Source organism: Martes martes (assembly GCF_963455335.1).
Source record: "Martes martes genome assembly, chromosome: 13".
In the NCBI taxonomy this organism is placed as follows: Eukaryota; Metazoa; Chordata; class Mammalia; order Carnivora; family Mustelidae; genus Martes; species Martes martes.
Genome location: NC_137901.1, coordinates 48828455 through 48840719, shown reverse-complemented (window position 1 = coordinate 48840719; position 12265 = coordinate 48828455). Strand labels below are relative to the sequence as shown.

Here is a 12265-nt window from a genome sequence, read left to right as displayed (position 1 = left end):
AGTACATTTTTACTTGATTCTTAGAACAGCCCTTACCTTTAAAGAACATAATGCCTCCTCCAAAGGGAGCTGAGGTTCTGAGAACTAAAATGAATCCTTTTATTTAATTATGGAAATTTTCTAAACTTAACAGAAAATAGGAAATTATATAATGAACATCCCTCTTACCCACCTTCAACATGAGCAGTCTTGTTTCATTTAAACCCCACCTTACTTCTCTGCTCCCCAAATTCTTGAAATAAATACTATTATTTTTTATATAAATACTAATGTTAAAATGACTCTTTCAAGGGCACAGTAACAGCTAGTGAAAGCCAGAACTCAAATCCAGGAGTGTTAGTGTTGAACAGACAGTACAGCCCTTGCTTGTAGTTCAGTATTGGGCCTGATCATACATTACCATAAAGTAGTGACACCAATGTTCACAGGTCACACATTGTTTAAAAAACGTCTAGTTTTAATTTATCAGGTGATCTAAATAGAATAGTAAGATTTTATTTATTTTTTCTTTATTTGACAGAGGGAGAGAGCACAAGTAGGGGGAGCAGTGGGCAGGGAAGAGGGAGAAGCAGACTCCCTGCTGAGCAAGGAGCCCCATGTGGGTCTTGACCCCAGGACCCTGGGATCGTGACCTGAGCCGAAGGCAGACGCTTATGAACATTATTCCCAATCTTGTTACCCAAAAAGGTTAGTTATTGGGCGCCTGGGTGGCTCAGTGGGTTAAAGCCTCTGCCTTCGGCTCGGGTCGTGATCTCAGGGTCCTGGGATTGAGCCCCACATTGGGCTCTCTCCTCCGCAGGGAGCCTGCTTCCTCCTCTCTCTCTGCTTGCCTCTCTGCCTACTTGAGATCTCTGTCACATTAAAAAAAAAAAATAAGGTAGTTATTTTCATTACTTTATAGGGGTACCTTTTAGTTTTTTTTTTTAAGATTTTATTTTTATTCAGGAGAAAGAGAGAGGAGAGGGAGCATGGATGAGGGACCAAAGGAGAGGGAGAAGCAGGATCCCTGCCAAGGAGGGAGCCTGAGATTGTGACCCATGACTTGAGCCAAGAGCAGAAGCTTAACTGAGCCACCCAGGTGCCCTCCCCCCTTTTATAGTTCTAATTGTCTATGTCATTCATGTTATCATCTTTAGTGGAGATCATATTGCCAAATGCTTATTTCCTTTTTTCCAGACTTTATTCTTGTTCTGTAAGGAAAACAAACTAACAGCAATCTTGACTACAGTATATTGTTTCCTTTTACACTGAGAAACTTACTTACCTTTTCTGAAGTTTGTTGTTTGGGGTGTGGAGGTTTTCTTTTTTTATTTTTATTTTCTTTTTTTTAAAGATTATATTTATTTATTTGACAGACAGAGATCACAAGTAGGCAGAGAGGCAGGCAGAGAGAGAGGAAGGGAAGCAGGCTCCCTGCTAAGCAGAGAGCCCGATGCGGGGCTCGATCCCAGGACCCTGGAACCATGACCTGAGCCGAAGGGAGAGGCTTTAAACCACTGAGCCACCCAGGCGCCCCGGGTTTTTCAATACCTAGGGATGGATGCTTAAATTAATTGGTAGTTTGTTTCCATGATATGAGGCGAAACTTTTTTTTTCTTTTGGAGTAATTGTTAACCTGGAGAATAGGTTGAAATTCCTCAAAAGATTCTCAATGTTTGAAGTCTGAAACATCTACTTGGTAGTAAATGATTCTTCTTTCTGTTGCTAGATTGAACCTAAGTTTCAGTTTGTGGATGACAGCAAAAAAAAGTGTTACTGAGAAGTATTCTTACTAATGAAGAAAGAAGTGATAGACAATGTTTAGTTTATAATTTATACTGTTTAAAATACTTGAAATATGTTGTCTTGAAACTATATATGGTACATTTGAAATAGTCTTTCCTACTTTATTGAATTACTTTTTAAAATGCTGTGTTATTTTTTCTCCCAGGGAGTAATATTCAAGTAAATAATTCTTGCAGTTAATGTAAGCATGTATCTATCTTTGTTTTAATAGGCATCAAGCATGATGGAACCATGTGTGATACCTGCCGCCAGCAACCAATCATTGGCATTCGATGGAAATGTGCAGAATGTACAAATTATGATTTGTGCACTGTTTGTTATCATGGAGATAAACATCATTTAAGACATCGCTTTTATAGAATTACTACACCAGGAAGTGAGCGGTAGGGTAAACAGTTTTTCTTCAGTTGTAATTCCTTGTTGGCGTTCAATTTTTTATACTATTCAGCCTTAAAAATAGGATTTGGAAATAGCTGCTGACAGCTGGTTTAGTACCAGAACATAGGAGATATTAGGCTAATGTGGATCAGGCCTGCCATATAGTGAGAAAAGAGCTCTGTGTAGATGGAGCTGGACGTATTTTTTCAAGATAATCTGGGCTATTCTATCTCTGGCATGGAGACTTGGCACTCCTCAGTATTTGGAAATGCAAGGGCAGCCCAAGAGAGTCTCACTATTTTCTTCTTACTGTGCATTTTCTTCTGTTAATCACTACCAGATGAACACTGGGCCCATTGATTGAATCAACAGGCGTTTATTAAGACTATGTAGCAGCTACTGTGCTTGTGTAAATTTGAAGATAACTAAAACACAGTATTTTTTTTTTTCCTTAAGATTTATTTATTTGAGAGAGAGAAGAGAGTGCGACTAAGCAGGGGAAGGGGCAGAGGGAGAGAGAGAATCTCAAGCAGACTCCCTGCTGAGTGTGGAGTCTGATGCGGGGCTCAATCTCACGAGATCAGTGACCTGAGCTGAAATCAAGATTTGGACGCTCAATGGACTGAGCCACTCAGGTGCCCTTAAAGCACAGAATTCTTTTTTCTTCTTAAAGAGTTTATAAGTTAAGGGATTATTTGACTAGGAGTGAATATCATTTGATATTTTACACTGTATATAGGGATTATTAGTATTAAGTGTCTTAGCAGAGAGAGAGGAATATGAACTGTGAATTGATACAGAGTTTTAGGTGATTGAATCTTCTTATGTAGATAGATAAGAATAATGTATAGGAGCAAGAATTTAGCCAGTCAGAGGGAAGCAGCAGGAGTAGTAGAAAAATGGATTTAGATATAAGACTGTCCCACCCAGTTCAGGGACACCTGGGTGGCTCACTTGATTAAGTGTCTGTCTTCTGCTCGGGTCATGAACCCAGGGTTCTGCGATTGAGCCCCATGTCAGACTCTCTGCTCAGTGAGGAGCCTGCTTCTCCCACTTCCTCTGCCTGCTACTCCCCCTGCTTGTGCTACCTCTCTTTCTCTCTGTCAAATAAATAAATAAATAAATAAATAAATAAATAAAAATCTTAAAAAAAAAGAAAGAAAAAGACTGTCCCACTTCAAATCCTGGACCTACTTTTATTAACTGAGTAGTTTTGAGCAAATTGTTTATTCTTATCCTTTTGCTTACAAGTTTTAAAGTTAAGGTATAATAAAGACATTCTAAAAATAAATAGAATATTGAGGTAAAATTAACAAAACAAAAGGAAAAACCCCAAACCTTACTGATTTTATGAATGAGAAGGATATAGAAAAATAAGGGAAAGATGGCCTTGGAGAACTAAGCTGGTCCAGATTTTTGAGGGTATAATTTTTTCAAGGTCCATAGTCCTCTGTAAGTATTCAGTACTTTGGAAACAAGTTAGCGTTAGGTGACATCCAGGCCACCGATATATTACTCGGCCTGTGCCGTGCTCTAAATTTTTGAACGCACACATGCGCACGCACACACATACCCAAAGACTGTCAGCACTGGGCATTTGTTCATGGTGACAGTTGGCTGACGGAATAGCATCTGTACCCTTAAGACAAATCATGGTCTTGAGTTCACCAGAGTCCCTACCACTGCTTCTTGTCTTCCTGAACCTGGGATCAAGTGCCACTTGCCATTTGTCATTGCTGTGGTGTTACCTTTTTGGCCTTAATTTATGTGACTTCTTTCACAGTTGTAGGGGTTTGAGTTTGCCACTTCTAAAGTGGTGAAAGATATAGTGATACTCTGAGTGGTTAGACTGGATTCAGATGTTGATTCCATTCCATTATTATTTAGGTTTTGTGACCCTGGATAAATCACTTACCTCTTTGAGACTGTTTCCTCATTTGTAAAATGGATAAAATAACGTAACAATGGATAAAATATACTCTTTAGGAGTATAGTAAACTTTTACACTTTTGTAAGTGCTTTACTTATAGTAAAAGTTCAGTAAATATTAGATATCATTTTTCTTCTAACTATTGTCACCATTATCACCTGTGGAGTGTAAAGGTATTTATGTGTCATACTGTTAAGGTATTAATTAGAACAAATAAAAATCTTTTGTATTTTTAAAATAGCCTTTTTTATGATTTTATTTTTAAAAATAAATTGGGGTGCCTCAGTGGCTCAGTTGGTTGAGCGTCTGACTCTTGGTTTCAGCTCAGGTCATGATCTCAGGGTCATGGGATTGAGCTCTGGGTCAGGCTCCATGCTCAGTGGGAAGTCTGCTTGAGATTCTCTCCTTCTCCCTCTTCCTCTGCCCCCTCCCCATGCTTGCTTGCTTTCTCTCTAAAATGAATTTTAAAAATCTTAAAAAAAATTACTGATGGGGCACCTGGGTGGCTCAGTCACTAAGCATCCAACCCATGATTTTAGCTTAGGTCATGATCTCAGGGTTGTGAGATCAAGCCTGGTGTTGGACTCTTTGTTGGGTGTGGAGCCTACTTGGGATCATCATCCCCGCCCCCTGCCCCGCCACTATCTCTCAAAAACATTTACATATATATAAATAAAGAAATTACTGTTAATATACTTTTATATAATTTAAAATACATACTTTTATTTTTAGGGTTCTGTTAGAGTCTCGTAGAAAATCTAAGAAGATTACAGCCAGAGGGATCTTTGCAGGTGCCAGAGTGGTACGAGGAGTGGACTGGCAATGGGAAGATCAGGATGGAGGAAATGGACGAAGGGGAAAGGTGACTTTTTAAAATTAATTCGTCATGTTATTCTATAATATTGTATGTTCAGAAGATTTTTATTACTATAACTGAATTTCTTGGCCCATTTTTTCTTATACCAGTAACAGTTTTTAAAAACTTTTTTTTCTGGAAGAATAAAGATTGTTCCCACGTTGTTGTAAATATTGATATTCATTGAGAAGGTTGTTGGGTAGATTTTACCTTTCCGCCTTTTGGCTTCATGTTGCCATTTTGTTGGCCAGCAAGCATTTCTGAACATGCTGTTTGGGCCAGTCTTCCCTAAGTAGTATATCATGCTTTTGACTTTCTTTTTATTAAGTTTTCATTTGAGTGTACTTGTTTTATATTTAATTCCCTTGAGGCCTGTTTCTGGGGTAGGGGGGAGGTAATAGGCATCTACTTTTGTTAGCCAGTTTACTTACCTCTGTTATCCTTCTCAGGTAATTGTCCAGGAGTCAATTAGAGTAGTTATTCTGAAGGGAATTTTGTATAGCTTTTTTAATTGGGGTGGGATAGGCAGAGATATTGGAGTAGCTTAGTATAGATCCTTTTGAATTTAAAATTTTTAAATGTTTTTCTCAAATACATATTTTCTTTTTTTCCTAATACATGTTTTCTGAGTTATAATTTGAGTGTTGTTATGTTGATTTCATTTTATTTTATTTTATTTTATTTTTTTAAAAGATTTTATTTATTTATTTGAGAGAGAGAGACAGTGAGAGAGAGCATGAGAGGCAAGGTCAGAGGGAGAAGCAGACTCCCCACGGAGCTGGGAGCCTGATGCGGGACTCGATCCCGGGACTCCGGGACCGTGACCTGAGCTGAAGGCAGTTGCTTAACCAACTGAGCCACCCAGGCGCCCATGTTGATTTCATTTTAAATAATAAGGTCTAATTTTAATGTTTGGAATCAGACATATGTGTTTTAGCCATTATATTTTAAGTACTTTGATTTTCACTAAGGAAGCAACTTTTAAAAAGGATTTGGTAAATATTTATTAAACACTTAGTATATGCTAGGTTCTCTTCCAAACATCAGGGATATGGCATTGAACAAAAGAGACAAAGTTCCCACTTTCCTGAAACGTGTATTTTAATTAGATTTGATAGGCAAAAAGTGTAAATCTAAATTCTGTGACTGTAGTAAGGGCTGTGGGCCAGCAGCATAGGTGTTACCTGACAGCCGGTTAGAAAGGTAATAGGTCCCCTTTCTTCTAGACCTTCTAAATCAGTATCTTCATTATAACAAGATTCCCTAGGTCATTTATATGCATGTGAAAATTTAAGGAGCCCTGCTTTGAAAAGGAAAATAGAGTAGTATGAATTTGGAAAAGGTGCCATCTCTAGATGGATGGAATGTTATGGGGCATGCTTGGCAAGCGTGTTACAAAGAGAAGGCACGCTTTTGTGGGTGGGAGCAGGAACAGTCTTGCCCCAGTGCATAGGTCTTGGTAAGTAGAGTGTGGGCTGGATGTCAGGCCTAGTCTTCTCTTTTTTGAGGCTGCTTGTGTAGTGAACAACTTTCACAATAACTTTCACAGTGAAAGTAGTTCTGTATCGTACAGAAGAATGTATAAAATACGTGAAGTTTTAAAGAGTAGTAGTAAAATGAACACTTTTGTTCCCACTATACAGATTAGAGAATAGAATGTTATGGGTACCTTTAAAAGGCTACTTTTTATCCTTTTACAGTTGTAAGTGCCCCAAAGATAATGGATATTTGATGTCCTTATTCCATTGTTTTTCTTTCTTGTTGTAAGATAATACTGTGTCCCACAACGTTTAGGATTTCATTTTTGAGAAGACTAGTAGCAAGCACAAATTTAGTTAGTGTAAGGATAGAGTAGAATTGCCACTTATAGATTAAAGCTCCCAAGGCAATATAAATTGAATAGTCTCTGGCTAACCTGTCTTGCTTCCCTGGGAGTTGACAGAGGTAAGGTAGTCAGTGGGCAAGGTCCTGGGAAACACAGGGCTTCACATAGGACCTCAGGCAGGACAGAATTGGTGGCCTTGGCCAGGAATAGTTAGAAGGGATGAGTTACTATGTATTTTTTGTTTCTAAGCTTACTGTGGTCCACCTCAAAGTTTTATGAGTAGGACAAAGCAGAACATAATAGTGTGTAGTATCTTACCTATTTTTTTTTTTTTTAACCTGTGTGTGAGGCTTAGGATTCTCACCCTGCCACTATTACTGCATGTGTCCAACTAAATTGGCCAGTGTGAGCTATATTAAGGGGTACATACCAGCCCAGGCTGAGATTGCAGCCCTGACACGGTCTTTGGCCCACCACACGCCAACATGTCCCATGATTTGAATGGTGATAACAAAGTTCGTATACAAAAATAAGCATGTCAGGTGTAGGCTTTGGGAAACATGATGCAAAGACACCATGGAAATGTGTAGTGTATTTTTTTTTTAAAGATTTTATTTATTTGTCAGAGAGAGAGAGAGAGCGCACAAATAGGGAAAGTGGAAGGCAGAGGGAGAAGCAGGCTCCCTGCTGAGCAAGGAGCCTGATCTGTTGGGGGGCTTGATCCCAGGACGCATAATGACCTGAGCTGAAGGCAGACACTTAACTGCCTGAGCCACCCAGGCGTCCCTGTGTTATGTAGTCTTTTTTTTTTTTTTTTTTTTAAACGATGTTATTTATTGATTGATTAGACAGAGAAAGAGAGATAGGGAACACAAGCAGGGGGAGCAGGAGAGGGAGAAGCAGAATTCCTGCCGAGTGGGGAGCCCGATGCAGGGCTCGATCCCAGGACCCTGGGATCCTGACCCGAGCCAAAGGCAGATGCTTAACCGACTGAGCCACCCAGGCACCCCTGTGTTGTGTATTCTTAAAGGGTTTCTCAAGTACCAGTACTCTGTTAGTATTTGAAGACTATTTTCATTTTATAAATGCTTTTGAATATGTGTCAGTTGTGTTTTACATAGGTTCATTAGATGTATTTCTTTTAAGAAAACTTTTTATCTGAAAAAAATATTATTTATTTGAGAGAGAGAGCATGTGTGCGAGCGCGGGATGAGGCTGAAGGAGAGGGAGAGAGAGAATCTCAGGAAAAATGCCATGCTGAGCACAGAGCCTGACTCAAGGCTCAGTCTCACAACCCTGAGATCATGACCTGAGCTGAAATCAAGAGTCAGATGCTCAGCCAACTGAGCCACCCAGGTGTGCCTAAAAAAACTTTTTATTATGGAGAATTTCAAACATATATCAGAGTAGAAAGAACAGTATAACAAATTTCCATGTACCCAAAACCCAATTTCAAAAATTGTTAATAATTTTTAAAAATTCCATTTATTTGTTGAAGAAATCAGGTTCTCTGGATTTTTCCTGTTGATTCTTTATGGTATTCTTTTACTTGTTCCTCTAACCCTCGTGTTTCTTATAAACTAGTTGTTAGAGATAGAGCCTTGATTAGATTAGGGTTCAATTTTGTTTTGGCAAGAGAACCTCATAAGTAGTGCACTGTGCTCTCTGGTACATCACATCAGGCATGCAAAATCTGATTATCTTATTGTTAGTGAGGTTAAGAGTGATCAATAGTATTGTCAGGTATTGTCAGTTTCTTTTCCTCAGCAACCTTTTACCTAATGGTTTTAGCAGCTATTCTACACATCTTTCTTAATCAGAATAGAAATTATAAAATTAATGTAGTTACTTTCTTAAGCCTTATACTTTGTTCCCTCCTTGATAAGTCAGATCATATTAACAAATGAAGGAATTTCATTTAGGATTCAGAGCTTAACTAATGAACTTCCTTATATCCAAAGTAATTTGAAATATAAGATGAATTTGATTTAAATAAATTTTGTAGTCTTTGTTTTTTAGTCAAATGCATTTTTGTGCTCCTTATAAAAATACAGACTTACGGGGTGCCTGGGTGGCTCATTCGGTTAAGCATCTGCCTTCAGCTCAGGTTGTGATCCCAGGGTCCTGGAGATTAAGCCCCACTACTAGCTCCATGCTTAGCAGGGAGCCTGATTTTCCCTCCTTCCTGTTTGTGGTTTCTTGCTATCTCTGTCTTCTTCTCAAATAAATAAAATATATATTTTTAAAGTTTTTATTTATTTGGCAGAGAGAGACACAGTGAGAGAGGGAACAGAAGCGGCAGGGGGAGTGGGAAAGGAAGAAGTAGGCTTCCTGCTGAGCAGGGAGTCCAATGCAGGGCTCGATCCCAGGACCCTGGGATCATCACCTGAGCCAAGGGCAGACGCTTAACGACTGAGCCACATAGGTACCCCATAAATAACATGTAAAAAAAAAAAAACAAAAAAAACCCAGACTTACTTGATCTAGCATTTTTTAAAGGATTTAAGAATCAAAATTTAAAATTTTGTATTGAGTTATGTATATTCTGGTAATCTATTACTATAATCACTAAGCCTCCCAATTCAAAATTTCTATAATGATTTTAGAAATTATCTTATAATTCTGGAATTATATCTCTAGTTATAATTGAGTTATATTGTTAGAAGTGACGTATGTTTGACAAGTATTTTTCATGATCCTGTTACATAAGATGATAGCTGAAATGATATGTAAGATTTTAAATGTAATTAAAAGAACTAACTTATCCTCTCTCCTTTAAAAAAATTGTTTTCCCTGACAATTCTCTTAGGTAACAGAAATCCAGGACTGGAGTGCATCAAGCCCACATAGTGCAGCATATGTTCTCTGGGATAATGGTGCTAAGAACCTTTACAGAGTTGGCTTTGAGGGCATGGTGAGTAGTAAGAATCACAAAAGATAAAAATATTGGATAGATGAAAGAAGGGAAATAAAAATAGCCTTATTGTAGTCCTTTTTTTTCCTTTTGTCATATTTTGTCAGAATATAGCCATCTGAATCATGACTTTGCAGTAGGAAGAAAATCTGTAAAGTGAGGTTATAATAAACTTTACATTTTTAATATATTTGCTGATGCTGTTTGTTAGTAAATATGATTTTGTCCTCAGTTAATATTTGGGTAGCTTACTATATATTGAATGTGTAGAGCTGATCCCTTATAAATCTGAGTTAGGGGCTTATTTACTAAAATCTATCAAAAAGATTTAGAATCATCTGTAAGGCTGCTCCTCAGGATGGACATGGACTGTAGTACTATAATGAGGTTTTTATAGGATATTCGTATTCTAGCTCTGGTAGCTAATAAAAGTATAAATTATAGTAAGTGTTAGAGTTGTTTTTAAGGAGATTTTTTTTCCCCCCTCTATTTTTAAAGAGTAGTGTTGGTAGTTGAAAATGATCTTGGGAATGCAAGCTGGTGTGGCCACTCTGGAAAACAGTATGGAGGTTCCTCAAAAAGTTGAAAATAAATACCTTAGGACCCAGCAATCACACTACTGGGTATTTACACCAAAGATACAAATGTGGTGATCTGAAGGGGCATGTGCATTCCAATGTTTATAGCAGCAATGTTCACAATAGCTAAACTATGGAAAGAGTCAAGATGTCCATCGGCAGATGAATGGATAAAGAAGATGTGTGTGTATGTGTGTATATATGTGTATATATACATAATGGAATATTACCGAGCCATGAAAAAATGAAATCTTGCCATTTGCAACAACATGGATGGAACTAGAGGGTATTATGCTAAGTGAAATAAGTCAGAGAAAGACAATTACCATATGATCTCACTGATATGCAGAATTTAAGAAACAAGGCAGAGGATCATAGGGAAAGTGAAGGTAAAATAAAACAAGGTGAGATCAGAGAGGGAGACAAACCATAAGAGACTCTTAATCTTAGGAAACAGACGGAGGGTTGCTGGATGAGGTGGCTGGGTGATAGACTTTGGGGAGGGTTATGTGTTGTGGTGAGCACTGGGTATTGTGTAAGAGCGATAAATCACAGACCTGTACTCCTAAAACAATACATTATGTGTTAATTAAAAAAAAACAAAATCAGTGGGAAAAAAAATGATTGACCTAAAAACACTTCGAATTACATGTTTAGGAGAATAATGGTGGTTTATTCCATGGATTGCTCAATATTTCTGCATTTCATGGATCACTGTTCAAAAGATGACCTCAACTATTTAATTTATGGAGTACAACTAAATATTAATGCCAAAGTATTAATACCTTTTATATCTTTTCCATCTTGAATACATTCCTCCTTCAAAGAATTCTTTAACTTTTGTTTTGTCCCAACTGTTTTATGCCCCTTGGTAGGAGGAGAAAAATATCCCACTGTCCCTTTGCTTTTTAATTTATTCCATTTGTATGGGATAATGGTTATCCCATGTCCATAACCCATATCCATAAATTCCATTTATGTGGAATAAATATATTTATATGGGATAAATTGAAAAGCCAACAATGTGAATCTAAAAAAATACCTGATTTGCCAATTTTAATACTTGTAAATAGCATTAGTTTCCAGTTTTTCATTAGTATTTTTATGCCTCCTCCTGTTTTTAAATTGTGAATTTTGGGGGGATTCTGATTATTGCTTCAGATGAAGCCTTAGAAGTTATATGTGCAGAGGTACTTAATGAGTGGTATATATATATATATATATATAGTGGTGTATATATATTGTGTGTGTGTGTGTGTGTCCCTCTCTCTCTCTCTCTCTCTTTAAGGGAGCTCCTTTCCTTAATACAGTAAGTATTTGCTGACCCCCTATACTATTAGGCACTTTAAAGTAAATCTAAATGTTTATAGTAACTCTCAAGGTTGTTCTTCTAAGTTCACATTTTCTGACAACTGCCTCCCTGTTGAGATACTTAAAAAATAATTTGTTTTCTTATAAAAACTAAGTGGGAAGGAACTTGAGTTGCCCAAGTTAGGAAGTAAGGACTAAAGTTTACATAAGTAGAAAAATTCACTGGCTAAGGAACCAAAACACTGGATTGGGTCCTGTCCTTTTCTGTTTTCTGGCTGTTTAGTTTTGGATAATTTTCTTTATTAAATGAGTTAATACCTGCCTTGTGTATGTCATAAAATTGACTGAACAGAGCAAATGAGTTGTGCTGTTTTATTTTGTAAAAGTATCTTTAAAATAGAATGTGTTATGTACGTTTTAAATACTAGGTATTTGTTGAGGTCTTATATGTATTTTTGTAAATATTTTAATGGTAAAGATCTAGGCATCTTAATTTTTAACTTTGAAGGAAAGCTAAAGGTAAATAAAGTATGACCTATCTGAGGATCAGTTTTTTAATTTTTGATGGGTGCTTTTGAAAGCAGTGTTTAGTGTGACTGTTAACCTAGAGCTATTAACTTTTGCTGAGGGTATGTTCTGAATGAACATTTTTGCCTATTTTAGGTACTGAGCTATACTTGAAGTTTTC

General features: G+C 37.3%; 1 protein-coding gene across 1 annotated transcript in view; it reads left to right on the top strand.

The window, feature by feature from the left end:
* The window catches only part of MIB1 (MIB E3 ubiquitin protein ligase 1), a gene marked incomplete at its 5' end in the record, with an annotated part of 124463 nt that overhangs the window by 20545 nt on the left and 91653 nt on the right, over positions 1–12265 (top strand). The window contains 3 exons of the mRNA XM_080822247.1: positions 1997–2168; positions 4826–4955; positions 9584–9688. Of these exons, the coding sequence (XP_080678373.1) occupies positions 1997–2168; positions 4826–4955; positions 9584–9688 (407 nt within the window). The remainder of the gene's footprint in view (positions 1–1996; positions 2169–4825; positions 4956–9583; positions 9689–12265) is intronic.